At 45.8% G+C, this 17,956-nt stretch overlaps 1 protein-coding gene across 1 annotated transcript in view; it reads right to left on the bottom strand.

Annotated features, from left to right (window-relative positions):
* PIAS1 (protein inhibitor of activated STAT 1) overlaps window positions 1–17,956 on the bottom strand; it is a 54,929-nt gene that overhangs the window by 12,773 nt on the left and 24,200 nt on the right. Inside the window, exons 3-6 of the mRNA XM_036389545.1 lie at window positions 5,483–5,567; window positions 4,697–4,744; window positions 3,757–3,847; window positions 3,114–3,248 (exon numbers count right to left, since the gene is read on the bottom strand). Coding sequence (XP_036245438.1) covers window positions 3,114–3,248; window positions 3,757–3,847; window positions 4,697–4,744; window positions 5,483–5,567 — 359 coding nt within the window. The remainder of the gene's footprint in view (window positions 1–3,113; window positions 3,249–3,756; window positions 3,848–4,696; window positions 4,745–5,482; window positions 5,568–17,956) is intronic.

The following is a 17,956-nucleotide window of genomic DNA, read 5'->3' as shown; positions in this document are numbered from 1 at the left end:
GAGGAGAGCTGCTTCACCAGGTACACTGCCATGGAATAGTTCTGGAAAACACCAAAAACATCAGGGAAAACCCAAAAACATCAGGGAAAACCCTATCTGCAGCACTCAACAGTTTGCTATGGGATTGCAGAGCACCATGGAGGAGAGCTACTTCAATTTTATATTGATAATATTCAGTACACTTGTATCAGTACACTGAATTTCACATGGATAATGTTCAGCATTGCACTTGTGTCAGTATATTAATTTTATATGGACTATGTTCAGCACTGCACTGGTGTCAGTACACTGAATTTCACATGGATAATGTTCAGCATTGCACTTGTGTCAGTATATTTAATTTTATATGGATAACATTCAGTACTGCACTTGTGTCAGTGGTTTAATTTTATATGGATAATGTTCAGCACTGCACTGGTGTCAGTGCATTTAAGGAAAGCTGTCAGGTCAAATATGATCAGAAGTTTTTCTTGTTTTTAATAAAAGCCTATTTTGTTTTCAAAATAGGAAAAGGAACAGTGATGCCTCTTCCCAAGATGCATCACCTGCAGTATCACCTGAAGCACTGGCCATCTTTTTCTTCTCTCCCTGCACTCAATTGTCTCTGAAATGTGAATTTCACCACCAAAGCAGGTCAGAGGCAGAACCCAACTCTGTCAAGTGCCACAACTCAGGTGAACCTTCCCTCATGGAATGAAGTCTTCCTGCCATGGAGCCCAAATTCCTGGGATTTCTGAAGCTCTCATTTTTCTTATAATCTCCAGAAAAATCAGGTTATAAATGTCTTTCTAAAAATGTGACTCAGCAGCAACACCTCTCATCCCCCAGAATGGAAAGGACCAAATCCGTGTTCTCACATTAGGACACATCTATTATTTTTTGATTTGAACATTGGTTAAACCTGGAGCTGCATTCTTACAATTTAAATTGAAAAATAAAAGGCTTCCCTCAGCAAGTGCCACACGTTTCCACTTTAAAAAAAATCCATGCAATTGTGACATCCCCCATCCTTTATTTAGGATCTGAAGGCAGGCTCTCAGTGATATATCTCACCACAAAATCACACCAATTGGAGCAGCATCAGAAACACCACATTTTAAATATTTTATTCTCACAATGAACGCTTCTCACATCGTTAAAAACCACTACTGCCTTAACTTGTTTGTTTAATGCCTCAATTAGGAGAGGAGTTAGAAAAATGCTAATTAACGTTGTGAAATTATTTACCGACAGCTTGAATCTACAAAGGCAGGAACTTGCCCAAGGCATCTTGTACAGAAGGCTCTTGAAACAGATTGTGTAAAAATCACAGTGAGGACTCCAGCAAAGGTAGGGAGCACAGTTGGGACCAGAACTGACTCTTGAGGGAAGGGGGAGAGGGGAACAGCACAGCCAAATATAAAATAATTCTTCACATTTCACTGTCAAAGTCTCAAAGAATCAAATCAGGAAAGGTCGTGTCTTAAAGAATCTGTTTAGGAAGGATTGTTTTTTATAGAATTCCAGGATGGTTTGGGTTGGAAAGGATCTTAAATCCTGTCCCATTCCACCCCTGCCATGGGCAGGGACACCTTCCCCTGTCCCAGACTGCTCCAACCCTGCCCTATAATGCTTATTTATGCCAGAACTTCCCCAAAATGTTCTTTATAACTGATTAATCTGTGAAACCTGAGAAGCAGCCAGCTCCCAAGGGACTGAGTCAAACTTGAGGCCCTTCTTGTCCCTAAATCCTGAATTGTGAATCCCTCAGAGCAGCATCTGGGACTCACCCACCTGCAGTTCAGCACGCAAACCCAAGAGGCTGATTTGGAACTGCTACTTTCTGATACCTGCAGCTCTCATTAGATAAAAGAGGATATTTTGGACCAGAGTAACTCAGCCATCATCTGAATGGAGATTGTTTTCTGTTCCACAAGAAATCCACCCCGAAATCCCACCCTGGTGTTTCAGAGCTGCCCATTGTCCCTGACTGGAGTGTAAGCATTTTTCCACGCTGGGCTTTGCAGGCTGACAAATTCTTGGCCAAAGTTTCACCTCAGGACAATTCTGGGCACTTCTAAAAACAGGATGGGGGCAGTGGCAGCAGCACACGGTGCCTCTGGAATGCCCACCCAGCAGCTTTGGTGCCAGCACTGAAAGCAGCTCAGTAATTCATGGCTGATTTACTGGAGTCACTTTTTCCAGTATGTTCCAGATTTCATTAGCCCGGTGGAGCATCAGCGATTTTCTGACACTGGTTGTAACCTCCTCCCCCAACAGCCACAAAAAAAAAAAAAAAGGTAAAAACATGAGGTTTTAAATGTGAAGGATAAGGAGAGCAGCTGGGAGAAATGTAGAAAAGGTCAATGGAATCAGCTGGGCTGTGCTGTGTCCACACTCACAGCTCTGAAGGGCCACTCTGCGCTCGATGGCACCCGCTCCTTGCAAGTCCAAGCCAAGCTTTGTCAAGTCCCTGCAGTCAGGAAAAGCTTCAAAGTCTGAAGTTTGGCCAAATCAACAAACAAAGGGCTTAGAGGATGCCTTGATCTCTTTATCTGGGCCCTCCCTGAGTCACAGAGATGAGGAGGGAGAGATCCCACCCCGAGGTGAGGGGGGGATCTGAGGGAGCACATCCCGGCAGCACGGAATTCCAGCTGGACAAGTGCAGCTATGATAAATTATGAAAAATCCTTTCTTTAGGATTTTTTCTCCTGAGAAGCTGAGAGGCTTCAGAAACAAAATGTAACCAATGGTTATCTGCTGCTGTGGAATGCAACAGGTGGATCTGGGATTGGTCTCATGTGGTTGTTTCTAATTAATGGCCAATCACAGCCAGCTGGCTCAGACTCCTTGTCCAAGACAAAAGCTTTTGTTATCGTTCCTTCTTTTTCTATTCTTAGCCAGCCTTCTGATGAAATCCTTTCTTCTATTCTTGTAGTACAGTTTTAATATAATATTTATCATAAAATAATAAATCAGCCTTCTGAAACACAGAGTCAGATCCTCGTCTCCTCCCTCTTCCTGGGACCCCCGTGAACACCGCCACAGACAAGGACATCCGTGGCCAGCCCAGCAAGGCTTTTCTGCCCAGGATTATCTCTCAAGCAGGCAGGAGAGCCCCCAGAGGCACTCACCCTGCCAATCTCTGCAGTCCAGGACACGACAATGGTGTTGGGGACCGTGGTGGACAGGCGGACGAGTGAGGTAATGTTGATTGGTCGGCTGGGGCGCTTTGGTTCAACACCGTTTTTGGTTGGTGGCAGGTAGCCCTGAAAAGCAAAATTTCAGCTCTCAGAAAAAAGAATCCCACGGTGCTTTTGCCTCCTGCCCCTCCCGATACACCTGGACCAGGCTCTGTGGTTAATTCAAAGAGAGAAGGATCAGACAATAAAATATGGAGCATTTTAGAAGCTCTTTCTCCTGATGGAAATTCAAAATCCTAACCCTGCCCACAGAATATTAAAGGGAACTTTGCCACCCCTCCTGTCCCAGCAAAACTAAACAGAAACCCCCGAACTTTGGACCAGAGTTTCTAAAATTCAATCCTTTTTTCCTCTGCTCATGTGAATATTACTAAATGTATCAATGTATCATCTCGAAAAGGGATGATGCATTTTAACTTCCATATGAACTCTGGATCTACTGGCTAAAACAAATTGATCTTTTCTGTTCATTCCAATGCTCCAGAATGTGAAAACGAAGACTGGGATAAATTTTCAGGCAGGTAATTCCTAACAGTGCATCCCAAAATGAGTACTAAAAGGAGATTTTACTTACTGGAAGGCTGCATGGTTTCCCATTGACTTTCACACACAGATTGGGTGGGAAGTGATCTTCTTGTGGACAACTGGTTTCTGATAAACAAAACCTAAAAGCAAAGAGCTGCCATCATCTTTCACTTCTACACTGATCTAAAGATCATCTCTTCCCAGAAGGAATTGTTTTTCCACGGAGCTCTGAAATCACGACAGATCTTGCTAAACACAGCCCTCCAATGATGCCACTGAGCAGGAAAACCCCCCAAAATCACAGTGCTTCAGCAGCCTGGAGGTTCCTCCTCAGATTCCTTGAATTCTTCAGCCTGACTCATCCCACCCCCAATTTCTTCTTTGCCTCTTCTGCAGCCTGACCTCTCCACACAAGACCAAGGTGTCCACAAACGCCATTTCCCCCGTCCCAGCTGCAGCTCCAGGCGGTTTCTGCTGTTGGATTTATTTCTTTCCAGCTCAAAGAGGTGTTTTTGCTGCTGGGTCCCAGCAGGACACACCCTTCCTGCTGCCAGCAGGACCGTGAGCATCATCCCAAGGAGCAGCAGAACCTCTCAGCTGCCCTGGCTTCCTTCCAGGGACCTGCCCCATCCCTGCCCATGGATCATCCAAGAGGGGTTGGTTTCCCTCATCCCCTCCTCACCCTTGGTCCATCCCACCCCACCAGGCTGAGACAGAAGATTTAATCCATTTATGATTGATTAAAAATCCCCCAAATTCACCAGGCTGGTGACTCCCAAAGTGCCTAAAGAAGCAGATCTTGGAATGCCCATGCTAAGAAAAACAACCCTCCCTGCTCATGGATTTGGAATGACCAAGGTGGAATTACAGGAAGGATTCACTGACAAGAAAATCAACCAGGATGAGGAAAATCAGCTCTTTTCCATCTAGGAATTCCCAACCTGCTGGGCAGGTAAATCCTAAAAACCAACAGGCAGCAAAATCCCTACCTTAGCTGGACCTGTACTGTGAAGTCACATTTGGTCCCAGAAATATCCCTGGAAACAAGAGAAAATGGATTAAAATATCCTGCTGTTCACAAGACTTCTCAGTATTGCAATACAGATTCCTCAAGAGTTTGCTGGAAGTTCATCTTATCTTTACATAAAAAAATGGAAAATTCACACTTTCAGGTATGTATGTAATGCACACCAGACTTTGCCGCTCCTGCTCAAACCACCACTCTCAAGAGAGGTTAAAAGGAAGAGTTTTTATTTTTTGAGGTAAATAAATTTGTGTCTGACCTCTATTTTTGTGGGGGTTTTTGTTAGAGGTTTTTTCTTGTTTTCATTTTTTAGGTTTTTTGTTTTGGTTTTTGTTTTGTTTGTTTGCTGGGGTTTTTTGCTGGTTTTTTGGGGGGATTTTGTTTAGGTTTTTTTTGTTTTGGTGAGTTATGCGTTTTATGGGTTGTTTCTGTGGGGTTTTTTTGGCTTTTTTGTATATTAGAAAGAAAATTCTGATGGATCACCATGAAGTCACAACTTTATAACGAATTAACAGAGAAACTGGTGGCAAGGAAGAGCTGCAGGAAGCAGAATTCTGGATTTTCAGGGCGCTTAACACCAGCGAAACCCACCCCAAACTCAGTGGTGGGGCTGAATTCTCTGCTCCCCATACAACAAGACAGACAAATTCCCCAGAGGAGTTTTCCCCTGCGGTCCCCAAGCAGGGCTGTGGAAAGCTGGGTGGATTTGGGGCGGATTGTTGGGATTTCAGGGCTGCTGGAGCCCACTCACATGGAGCTGCTGATCTGCTGCACTTGCTGCGGCGTCAGCGCGAAGGCAAAGCAGGTTTCTCGAAACCTCTGGCTGTTGTCTGAGGCTGCAAGAGAGCAGAGAGCATCAAAAAGCAGCCAGGGCAGTCAGGAAATAATTACATCGAGTCAGAACACACAGGGTTTTTTTTTTTAACTCCAGGAGCATCAGACACATCTGGCTCTGAAGAGCTTTTGAGGAAGTTGCCATTGGAAGCCTCCTGTAAATAAAAATACAATGAACAAACTTTATGTGCCTATAAAGTGTACATTAAAATGGGGCTGGAGATAACAGCAGAGCTGAGGCAAATCAAGGCTTTTTATCGCTGTAATTTCATGTCAAACGTGCTCTGATATGAAATAAAAATACATCTGAGGATTTCTCATCAATCACTTTTTTATTTCCCTCCATGCACCAGATCAGGCTCGGCCTGTCAAAGTTCACAGAGGGGCTGAGCACAACACGTGGGACATCTCACATTTCAGTTTGATGTTTTTTGGACTTCAATGCACCAAATATATGCAGAATAAGCCAAGAACTCATGAGATCCGCAGCCATAAAATCTGATTTTAAAGCCTTCCCACTCTGTGCCACAGCGCTCCAGAACCAAACAGTGCTCAAGAGTAAAATGCTCCTGCTGGAAACTAATGTTAAATATCTCTAAAATAGTGGTTTTAGCTAAAACACAGCCCTTCACAGGGCCACTGCAGCAATGAAAAAGGTTTTTTAAATCATCAACCGAAAGAAAGCATCACCTCCCCAGAGAATGATTCCACACACTCACCAACACACAGTGAATGAAAAGCTGCTCCTAAGCTGCACTTCAATCTCATTATTCTTCATCATTTTGTAAGTTCTGAATAAATATCTGAATAAATATTATATAATATAATACAGTTATTCTGAATAAATCAATATAATTATCCGTGCACTAAACACTGGATAAATTTCCCATTTTTTGGTTTACTATAATGCATTCTTGACTCATCCCTGAGTGACAGCTGAGTGAGTATTTCAGGGTGAGAATTGAGATTTTGTTCCAAGCAGCGTGTGGTGGGTTGAAACCAACAATAGCAAAGACACTGAGTGTAAATATTGCAGCAGGAACCTCCCAAAATTCCATTTTTTTAATCTTTCCTGCATCACACTGCTCCAAAATCCTTCACTGATCCCATGATTTGCTGCTGTGCATGAGCAGGAACAGGGACATGAAGCTGCTGTTTGGAATCTTTGAGAAAGAATTAACTTTTATAAATAACTCGGATTTTGAAATGCATACATTTCCTGCATCCAATGTCTGCAGGAAACAGACACAATGTATACAATTAACAATGAAAATCTGCTTTCACATTTGCTCTTCCATAGAATCTGACACCTATTTTTAGCTATAAATGGCAAGATCACAATTACAAACTCTAATTAACAAAAGCTGAATTAGCCAAGCTCATGCACTGCAGAGAAATGAGGGAATTCCAGTTGTTATTTCCTCCTTTTCCATGGGTTTTTCTGCTAGGTTGATTTTTCTCCCAGGTATTATTTGCTTTAGCCTGGAAACGGTCAATTTTGGCTTTATTAGAAAAGTTCTGGAAGGTTTTTGGGAACCTTTGGTGTGAGCTCCAGCACTTCACTAATTAAAAACTGCTGACTATTTAACTAATGCCACCTTCATTTAAAGCTCAATTATCCAGAGAAGCCAACCAGCAACTACCAAAATTCCTTGGATCTCCCAATATTTTCCCTTTCCCATCTTTTTTTGCAATAAAAAATCCAGCAGGGAAATGGGCAAAGAGGAGGAACTGAATTTGTGTGCAGCAGGAAAACTGTGCCAAAGTTTTGACCCAAGGTTCTGAAATTCAATCCTTTTTCCTCTGCTCGTGTTGGTAACAGATTTATCTTTACTAAACAGTGATATGAAAAATGGGGCTTGAACTTCCATATTCACAGAATCTGAGTTATTAAGGTTGGAAAAGACCTCAAAGCTCACCAGGTTCAACTCCCGACTGAAGAGCACCTTGGCAATTAAATCAAAATTGGATTTTTTGAGCCCTTCCCTGGGAAAGCTCTTTCAATACTTATCCACTCTCCCAGGAAATAATATTTCCTAACATCCAACTGTAGTACTTGTCAGATTAAAGCATTTATACTTTTGTTTGGGAGAAAATGGGAAAGGACATCCCCTGAGTGCTGCCATGGGAGCTTTCCCTGCTCCAGCTCTCCCTCAGGAGCTGTGCCAGGACAGAAAACTTCAAAAAGCCTCTGCTTGAACCAAAAACTGAATTCAAAAAGGCCTCTGACGGTTCTTCTTGAGATTTGGGGTTGTTTTGTATTTTTGTATTTATTTTGTGTTTGTGCAGTTACTGCTGCAGCCTCAAAGAGGAGATTTGGAGAGGGACTTTAGGTCAAGAGGGATGGGTTTAAATGGCCAGGAAATGGGGTTAGATGGGATTTGGGAAGGAATTCCTCCCTGGGATTGTGGGGAGGGGATGGGATGGAATTCCCAGAGAAACTCTGAGGGGCTGGGATGGAATTCCCAGAGAAGCTCCCTGGATCCCTGGGATGTCCAAGAGAAGGCTTGGAACACCCTGGGATAGTGGAGGGTGTGGGGATAGGATCCATGAAATCCATGAGATGGGATGGGATCCATGGGATCCATGGGATGGGATCCATGGGATCCATGAGATGGGATGGGATCCATGGGATCCATGGGATGGGGATGGGATCCATGAGATGGGATGGGATCCATGGGATGGGATGGGATCCATGGGATACATGGGATGGGGATGGGATCCATGGGATACATGGGATGGGGATGGGATCCATGGGATGGGATGGGATCCATGGGATGGGATGGGATCCATGGGATGGGGATGGGATCCATGAGATGGGGATGGGATCCATGAGATGAGATGGGATCCATGGGATCCATGGGATGGGGATGGGATCCATGGGATGGGATGGGATCCATGGGATCCATGGGATGGGGATGGGATCCATGAGATGAGATGGGATCCATGGGATGGGGATGGGATCCATGAGATGGGGATGGGATCCATGGGATGGGGATGGGATCCATGGGATGGGGATGGGATGGGAATACAATCCATGGGATTCATGAGATGGGATGGGATCCATCGGATGGGGATGGGATCGGATCCATGGGATCCATGGGATGGGGATGGGATCCATGGGATCCATGGGATGGGGATGGGATCCATGGGATGGGGATGGGATTTCAGCTCCCCCCTCCAACCCAAATCCTCCTGGAGTTCTGTGCTCGCTGACTGTGTCCCAGTGCCTGTGAGCAAACCCTGATCCCTGCTGGATCCCTGATCCCTGCTGGATCCCTGCTGGATCCCTGATCCCTGGAGGGCAGCTCTGCCTCCCCTGCTCCCCAGCCCTGCTCTGTGCGCAGCCCTCGCTGTGACTGCCACGGGAGCCTGGCCAGATTGCAAGGAGGGAAGGGAAGGAAAAGCTGCTAATTAGGCAAAGATGCTCCAAAAGGCAATCAAAATATTTCCAAACTCCTGACAGACGGAGCAGAGCAGGCACGGGGAGGCGGCAAGGAGCTCCCTGAAACTACAACTGAGCTATGGTCAGGCTCCTCAGCTACTCCCAGGATACCACTCTGCCCCTTGCATGTGCAGCTGCCTCTAAAAAAGAGACAAAATCTGATTTTTCTTTGTGGTTTTCTCTAATCTTCTCCCTTATCATCTTTCTATGCCCACATCGAGCCCTTCCAGATCTGCTGACCCCACAAACGATGCGGGAGGATCCCACCAAACCACATTAAACACTGAGCAGCTGTTCCCCTAAAAACCAAATTTCTGTGTTTATCTCCGCCTCCAACTCCTCTATTCCCAAAGATCCGAGATTCTTCAAGGCAGGAATACTGGGAATTTGGAATTTCAGGGTGCAGAAAAGCTGACAGATTTCTGTTAATTCATCTGGTGTATCTGCTGTGTTTAAAACACCGAACAGATCCTGGCAAATCAAGCACACAATTTACTTTTTGAAGTTCTGGAGGATGATTAAAACTAGAAAAATACAGTTTTAGACAAAAAAAAAATCATTCTGATGGCTACAAAAACAACTGTGCCCTGCAAACAACGATTATGATTTAACAAAAGAAAGGTAAAAATAGATCTGCAATTGAAAACCAAGAGGATGGAAATAGAATTTATAATCCAATAAAGCTGGAATCAAGCCAGGACAACAGAGTTAATATGGACATTCTTCAGAAAGATGCCAGAAATGTTTCTGGGGGGTTGGGTTCATTGTTTCTTTTCCAGAACTATGATTTATTAAATATCAAAACATTTTCTTTTGCACCGTGAATGCAACAGAGTTTGGAAAAGTCAAAATACCTAAAAAGTTACAGAGTTTCTTCTCCCAAACTTTTCTTTTCCTAATTTCATCAACATTTCCTAAATTATTCCAGGCTTCCCTCACTCCAGGAATGATCCAGGATTGGTACAGATTAACTGAGGGACAAAATTATGCCCTGCTGGTTGTGGATTTCCTTAAAACACTTCACTGAGGTAAAAAGTTTCCAAAATTTGAGGGAAAACTGTTTTAACACACGGTATTCACAGGGTCAAACCACTTAAAATCGTATAGGAGTATAAATATAAATATAAATATAAATATAAATATAAATATAAATATAAATATAAATATAAATATAAATATAAATATAAATATAAATATAAATATAAATATGCACTGTACATATATAAATATATATGTATATCCATCGATCACCTATTTAATAAATAAAAATGGTCCAGAAAAGCCATTTTCCACTAATTCTGCTCTTTATTTTGGAAAACCCCTCCAGCACCAGCGTGAAAAAAAGAACCCAGCTTGAGTGGCTGCATTTTCTACAGCTCTAAAAATATTCTGTTCCACCTCACCAGTACCCAGGGCTAAAAATAGCCACACAATCTTTCTGCAGTAAAACACCTCTTGCTGTCTTGAGAAAAAGCCACTCTCTCCATTTCCACTCAGGCACAGACACCTTCAAATCCTTCAGGAATTTTTGGGATCTCGGAGTTGGGATGGTGATGCCCCCTAAGCACCAATAAACTGAGGTTCATCTTCCCGCCAGCATCGCCAATTATTGAATACTGAAGGGAATGTACTAAAGAAAGGCCTGGACTAAAATTAAACTTGCACTTTACACAAGAATTATCTAAGATATCATTACACGGGCCCATTCCCAATGATTCCCAATAATTGTGTTCGTTTCCAAAGGCAAAAAGAGCTGTAAGGAAGAGGATGAGGAGCAGAGGAAACTTTTGCTGCATGCTGTAAGAAAAACAAGAGATGCCCCATTGGTTATTCACTAACTAATGGTCTGGATTAGCTAAATTTGTCCAAATATTAACCAGAAATGTGGAATTTCCTGGGGCTTCCATAACTCCTCACGGAGTTTCCAGCTTCCTCATGTGCCCAGGGGCAGGAGGGATGCTGGGTCTGGGGTTTGGGATGGGAATCAGGACAAGGATTTTCCCCTGAGGCTGGGGGGGACTGGGACAGCTCCCCAGGGAATGGGCACATTCCCAACAACTCCAGGAATACTGGGGCAATGCTCTCGGGGATGCACAGGGTGGGAGGTTGGGGTGTCTGTTCCCAGCCCAGGACATTCCCCAGTTCTTGTTTTCCCTCCCCAGACAGGTGAGGTGCCTCATTCTGCTTTTCCTTTAAACAACAGAAGGCATTTTATCAATTCATGTTCAATCCTCTATCAAACACCGCTGCTGAAAATTTCACCTCTGCCTCCCAACCAGACCAAAACTGTGCTCAGATGAGGGCACAGCTTTGAAAATGTGAGAATTCAGAGAGGTTTGAGTGCAAAGCCTGCTGCGGGGCAGGAAATCTGTGACAGCACCCCAAGTGTGGGGAGCCCTGGGATCCCCCTGCCCAGGGCTCCTTCCCCAGCTGCCCCTGGAGCAGCAGCCGAGGCTGTGCTGGAGCTGAGGAGAAGCTCAATCCAAGGGGCTCTGGGGGAGGAAAATGCTGAGAGGATCCACCTTGATGAGGGAGCTCAAATTGATGCCTTGTGCAGGCTGCCCTGGAGCAGAGGCTGGGCAGAGCTCCAGAATAAAGCAGGGATTCATTCCAAGCATCTCCTCCATGGATCCACCTTGGGCAGCACCAGAGCCCAGCCAGGGCTGCACCCAAGATGAACCAAAATGGCCCCAAAATGCACGGCCGGGCACGGGCTCTGTCCCTGGGATCAGTTCTGCTCCATTTGCACCTTGCAGTTCATTGTCCCATTCCAGCTTTAGCCCCTGCAGTCCCACCCTGCTTGTTTTTCTCTCTCCAGCCCACGGGGTTTGTGCTCTGGGGCTGAGGTTTGGGTCATTGGTCCTTGGTGCCCAGCTGGAGCAGGAATTGTTTTGTGTCCCTGCTCTGTGCACAGAGCTCAGCATCCCTCATGTGAAGCCCAGACCCACGCACTAAAGCAGCACAGAACCTGAAAAATATAAAATCCAAACCTGAGGCATCAATCTCAGGATGGCCTTTTAAGCCACCCCAAATTCTGGAGTTCACCAGTAACCCAGTGTTTATTTATACATCAACACTTCCTGCCTCTGAGCCCCCAGCTCTGTCACGTTCTGGAAGCAGCAGCACTTCCAGCCCACACCCACCATTCCTGCATTTCCTGCTGCATTAAATGCAGCTGGAGTGAGCAGGATGGGGCTGGGAGCAGCCAGATCCTCTCCCTGGGAAAGCCTCTCAGCCACCACTAAATCCATCCCAGCCCCTGCCAAAGCAGGACTCTGCACCCCAAAATCCAATACCTGACACCCTTCAGCCATGCCCTACACAAGCTGTGGGATTCAGGAGATCTGAGCTCCAGAGCCAAGAGAAATCCCAAATTCCCGCTGCTTTTTGTCCCACCTTGGCCATTCTGCTTCATTCCAATTATCACAATGGATGCTGCACCCCTGACCTTTCCAAACGCTTCAAAACCACTTGAGGGGAAGGATTTTGGTAAACACCCAAATCCTTCTTCCCCTGAGGAGCCCTTCTGGGACCCCCAGAGGTCACAGCTGTACCCACAAACACCCTGAGGAAAGGAAAGTTCCAGGGCCACGTTCTCCACCTTGGAACGGGTGAAAAACTGAGCCCTGGCTCTGGTCAGCTGCTGCATTCATCCCTTCAAATCAATTTTAGATTCTGTTCAACTCACAGTTAATCCTCAGGAGGAACAGGCAGAGCCACCCTGGGGGTGGGAAAGGAAGGGAGTAAAGAGATGTGAAGGAGCTTATTTGAAATTGTGCCTAAAGATATATATGAAAATAGCCTGGAAATACTCCAAGGGCTACAATTAATCCATAAATATTATGGATTTTATAACTCTTTCTGATATGTTGTATAAACAGAAGACAGAAGAGATCAGCTGGAAATTATGTGCAATTGGACAGACATTTATGTGTGATTATTCATTCTTTAAATCACTCGTGGGGTGGAGCATTCCTGAAGACCTTCAGGAAGATCAGGGGACACTTCCATGCCAACATTCCATGGCCAAACCCTTCACTCTCCCAGCCACCTCTGGGGATGGATCCCAGCTCTCCTCTCCTGTATCCCTGGGTCTCACCTGACCCATCATTTTTCCAGAGGGAAGGAACACCAGAGGATCCTCCTTACTCAAATTCAGCCCCTTGATTCCTGCAGACACCTGAATTACGTCCCACAACTCCAATGCTGCTTTCAGGCTTCGATATTTGAACTTTTATTGCTAAAAGCACCAAGTCAGCCACTTCAAAGGAGCAGCACAAAGGCAGCACTGCCACATCCCTGTTCTGAAGAAGTTCTTCTCTCAACAAGAAAAGTTTTTTCCTTAGGCACAAGACAGGATTGCTGGGCCAGGGAGATGGGTTTTGTCCCTTGTTTGTCCTAACTCAGGATACTTTATATTCTCTGTGATTCTCTGGAAGCCAAATGGCTTCCCAGCTCCATTCCAGCCATGCCTGGAAACATCCATGTCCTCTCATGGAACCTTTGGACATCCACATCCAAAGAAAGTCCTTTGCAGGGCCTGGAAACTTTGTCAGGGCCTGGAATCTTCAGGACATCCATGGCCTGGAACCCTGGGGACATCCATGGCCTGGAATCTTGGGGACATCCATGGCCTGGAATCTTCAGGACATCCATGGCCTGGAATCTTCAGGACATCCATGGCCTGGAATCTTCAGGACATCCATGGCCTGGAATCTTGGGGACATCCATGGCCTGGAATCTTCAGGACATCCATGGCCTGGAATCTTGGGGACATCCATGGCCTGGAACCCTGGGACATCCATGGCCTGGAACCCTGGGGACATCCATGGCCTGGAATCTTCAGGACATCCATGGCCTGGAATCTTCAGGACATCCATGGCCTGGAATCTTGGGGACATCCATGGCCTGGAATCTTGGGGACATCCATGGCCTGGAACCCTGGGGACATCCATGGCCTGGAATCTTCAGGACATCCATGGCCTGGAATCTTCAGGACATCCATGGCCTGGAATCTTCAGGACATCCATGGCCTGGAACCCTGGGGACATCCATGGCCTGGAACCCTGGGGACATCCATGGCCTGGAATCTTCAGGACATCCATGGCCTGGAATCTTGGGGACATCCATGGCCTGGAACCCTGGGGACATCCATGGCCTGGAATCTTCAGGACATCCATGGCCTGGAACCCTGGGGACATCCATGGCCTGGAATCTTCAGGACATCCATGGCCTGGAACCTCACTGACTTCAGCTCCACGCACGAGGAGATTGAGCAATCAGCTGAAGAAAACCTGAATAAATCCTTTTTTTTTAGGAGCTACCCAGTTGCTTGAAGCTCTCTCAAAAGAAACTCTCAACTGTGGAAAGCCCAACCTGGGGCCCAGCACATGCAAATGCAACTAAAGAACCCCAAATGTGCTGTAATTCCAGCTCAGCCCCAGCACAGAGCCAATATTTCACCCCATTCTTGCACAGTTAAAAGCTGCAGGGCCGGAAGTCAGAGAACTCAAAGCTGAGTTGAGAATTTAGTGTTTTGTTGAACTTCCTCCCACAAAGTACATTTCAAAAAAATAATAAACACAGCAGACAGTAAAAGCGTGACTTTCATATAAACCATAATAGCAATTGCACAGAGCACGAGATCAGCTCGCTGATAGAGAAAAAGGAGAAATTCTTGCCAAACAAAACTTTCATGGGTTCCAGCCCAGCTTTCTCGTGCACTGAATTGTTTAATTGTTTAATGGCTGTACCTTGAACTACAGGCACCCTTGAGATTTTAGGCAGCTCAGCTGCAAGATCTGGCTCCAGGTCTGAGGCACCAGGATCACTCACAGCCACAGGAAAATCCACGGGAAGTGCAAGGCACAAATGCAGGGTGGGAATCAGCCCCTGAGGGGGAAATGCTGCTGCCTGCAGAAACCCTGGTAGCAGAGCACAGAAATGAAGGAATTAACCTGAGCCTTCCATCAAGAGTGCCTCACTGGAAGCTCTGATGGAGCTGGAATTCTGCTGCCTCTGAGGGATAATGACTGATCTGTGCCTCTTCCTTCCAGGAGGCCGCAGGTAAAAATTCTCATTTCTCTGGCTCAGATCCAACTTCCAGGGCTGTGTTTGTATCACTGAGAGCTGAAGCACAGCAAATAAACTGCAGGAGGATGATCCTTGTGCCGTTTGGACTGATTTTAAACAGGAGGAGAGCTCACAGCCTCTTTAATCCTTTCAATTGGAAAAAAAAAAAATAAAACAGCTTCATTTCCCTTACAGGTAAGTAAAGACCCCTAAGCCAGTTAAAATGTTTTTTGGAACAACTACACAGCTCCAGCAATTAGGAATGACATTTGCTGTAACAAGAGGCATTTTTAAGATGCTGTTTAACTATCTCGTGTCCCTTCCACAATAATCTGGCAAATTCTGGGCCTTGCTACTCACAGCAAACACATCTCAGCACACAAAAGAGATCTTATCTGTGTGTTAGGAGTTACTTTTAGAAAATGTGCTTAAAAAACAACCAATTAGCAATGTCTGTGCTCTGGGGGCTGGAAATGGGGGAATTAAGGGAGAGCTGCAGCTTCACTTGACAAACAACCTTAATTCTCCTCTTTTGATCCTATTAGGAGAACAACAGAGAAGCAAAGGAATAAGGCAAACATTCCATCAAAGCCAGAGTGGACAGCTTTTCCTCCAAACACAAAAAAATCCTTATTAAAAAATGTAAAGTCCCTGAAAATGGTGGTTAAGCAGGGGCAGAGAGCCGCAAGCACACATTTCAGAACGAGGAGCTTTCCTGGCTGGCTGGGACACAAACCCATCCCATCCCCGTGCTTTCTGCACTTGGCAGGGAGGGTGACTAATAAATGTGGATCAAATTCAACAGCTCCACTGCAAAGGAACAAATGGCTCTTTGTCTCACCCCTGCAGTGGCCAAGGAGCACTGGACGTGGCACTCAGGGCCTGGGCTGGGGACAAGGTGATGAGCAAAGGCTGGACTCTGATCCTGGAGGGCTTTTCCAGCCTCAGGGATTCCGGGATCCGGCCCAGAATCCCAGGTTGCTGGTGAGAAGGGCAGGCATGGAGAAATCCCTGCATTCCATGAACCCAGCCCAGCACATCCCTCTGAATCCCAGGCTGAGGCTGCATTCAAATATAAGAATTTCTATTTAAATATATAAGAATTTCTATTTCCTCCTTTTGTTCCTGATGGCACGAATAAGAGTTAGCAGATTTCATTTCCTTATCTGTTCCTCGCATTAGCTGTGTGCTACCCACCCACACGAAATATTTGGGTACAGAATGCCTGCTCAAGTGCCCTGCTGGGCAACTCCCTGCCCTGAGGCTCGCTCGAGTTATTGCTTCTTCAACCAACCATCACTTCTCAAAGGGACAGAAAACTGGAGCAAGCCTTGCCAGCTGTGCCACCTGCACTTGGGAACGACCAGGGGCGATCCCAGCACCCAAGGACCGGCTTTGCCCGGTTTTATGTCATTTCAGGAGGGTGTGAAGTTTGAATTACACAGATTCTTCTCTCTTCACACACATTTTCTTTCCCTTCTGTCTCAAGCAAGCAGAGAATTATTCCAAACCCCACATCGGGTCACCAGTTCACCCTTGTGGGGGAGGGAACCAGAGTCAATTCAAAAGTCCTTTATCCCTATCCCATGAGTAATCTGATGGGAAAAAGCAAGCGGGAGATGCTGAAACAATGGCTAAATTCCAAGTTCTGAGTGGCTGCAGTAATATCTGCCAGTGGAAAACAAACCAGGGAACCCACACATGGGACACTTGAGGAAACCCACACTGCTGGCAGCACACAGAAGGATGCCCAGACCATCTGGGGCAAACGTTCTACAAATGATTCCAGATTTTGTAGTCAAAGTATCAGTAAATGCATAAATGGAGAAAATGAATCTGAGCCTGAACAGGCTGGGGAGGGGCTGGGATGAATTCCCAGAGGAGCTGTGGCTGCCCTGGATCCCTGCAGTGTCCAAGGCCAGGGACAGTGGGAGGTGTGGGGATGGGCCTTAAGGTCCTTTCCAAGCCAAACCATTCCAGAATTTTATGGTGGATACTGAAGCTCTCCCCACCAAACTCTCAACTCAAAGGCTTTTCAATAGGATTCCTTCAGACAAACAGAATCCCCACACAAAACAAGCCCCAAACATTCCTGAAGTTACCAGAAAGGGCAGGGATTGCTTCCAAAGGTATCTGTTTGGAATTGCACTTCCCATTTTCTTACCCTGACACTCCACAAAGGGGAGGAATATCCCACTGTCCATCAGCTCCTGAGGCCTGAGACCTGGCAGGGAGTGAAGGATGATCCCTGGGTTTGGGGTGCTCTGTCCTACTCAGAGCTGACAGCAAGGGGCTCTTCCCACATCCAGGAATAAATAGATAAATAAATAAATGCACACCATCACTCCTGCACTGGAATGTCTTGTGGAAATTACAGCCTTATTCTGAAGTATTTCTGCCGTAAAAGTGATGAGACTCATACTGAGCACCTCGTTAGCTCCCAGCACCAGCACTGCCTGGAATGGTTATTCAGCAATTAGGGCTCAGATTAAAGCTAAACAGATACAGTGCACCTCTGCAAAGAACACCTGAACCACGAGATCAAATTACCAAAAATCTCTCTGCTTTTCCCTCAATTACAGCAGCTAAAGCTAAAAAAAAAAAAAATAAAAAAAAAAAGGCAAAATACTGTGCCAGATCCTTCAGAAATGCACAGACAACCTCAGCAGTCACACATCAGGCCTCCCACATCCCCCAGCCCTCCAGACTGTCACTGGAAAGTACCTGCTCAGCTTTGTTTACAAGGGATTTCTTCTGCTAAGGACTTTTTTTTTTTCTCACTCACCCACCCTCTCTCCCCAGATCTCCTCTCACCAATCTGCTCCTCCTACCAGCAGGGAATCTTTCCCGGGGTTTCAAGCCAGCAGAAGGTTC

This window comes from Molothrus ater, chromosome 13 (assembly GCF_012460135.2).
Source record: "Molothrus ater isolate BHLD 08-10-18 breed brown headed cowbird chromosome 13, BPBGC_Mater_1.1, whole genome shotgun sequence".
In the NCBI taxonomy this organism is placed as follows: domain Eukaryota; kingdom Metazoa; phylum Chordata; class Aves; order Passeriformes; family Icteridae; genus Molothrus; species Molothrus ater.
This window is presented reverse-complemented; position numbering and strand designations above follow the sequence as displayed.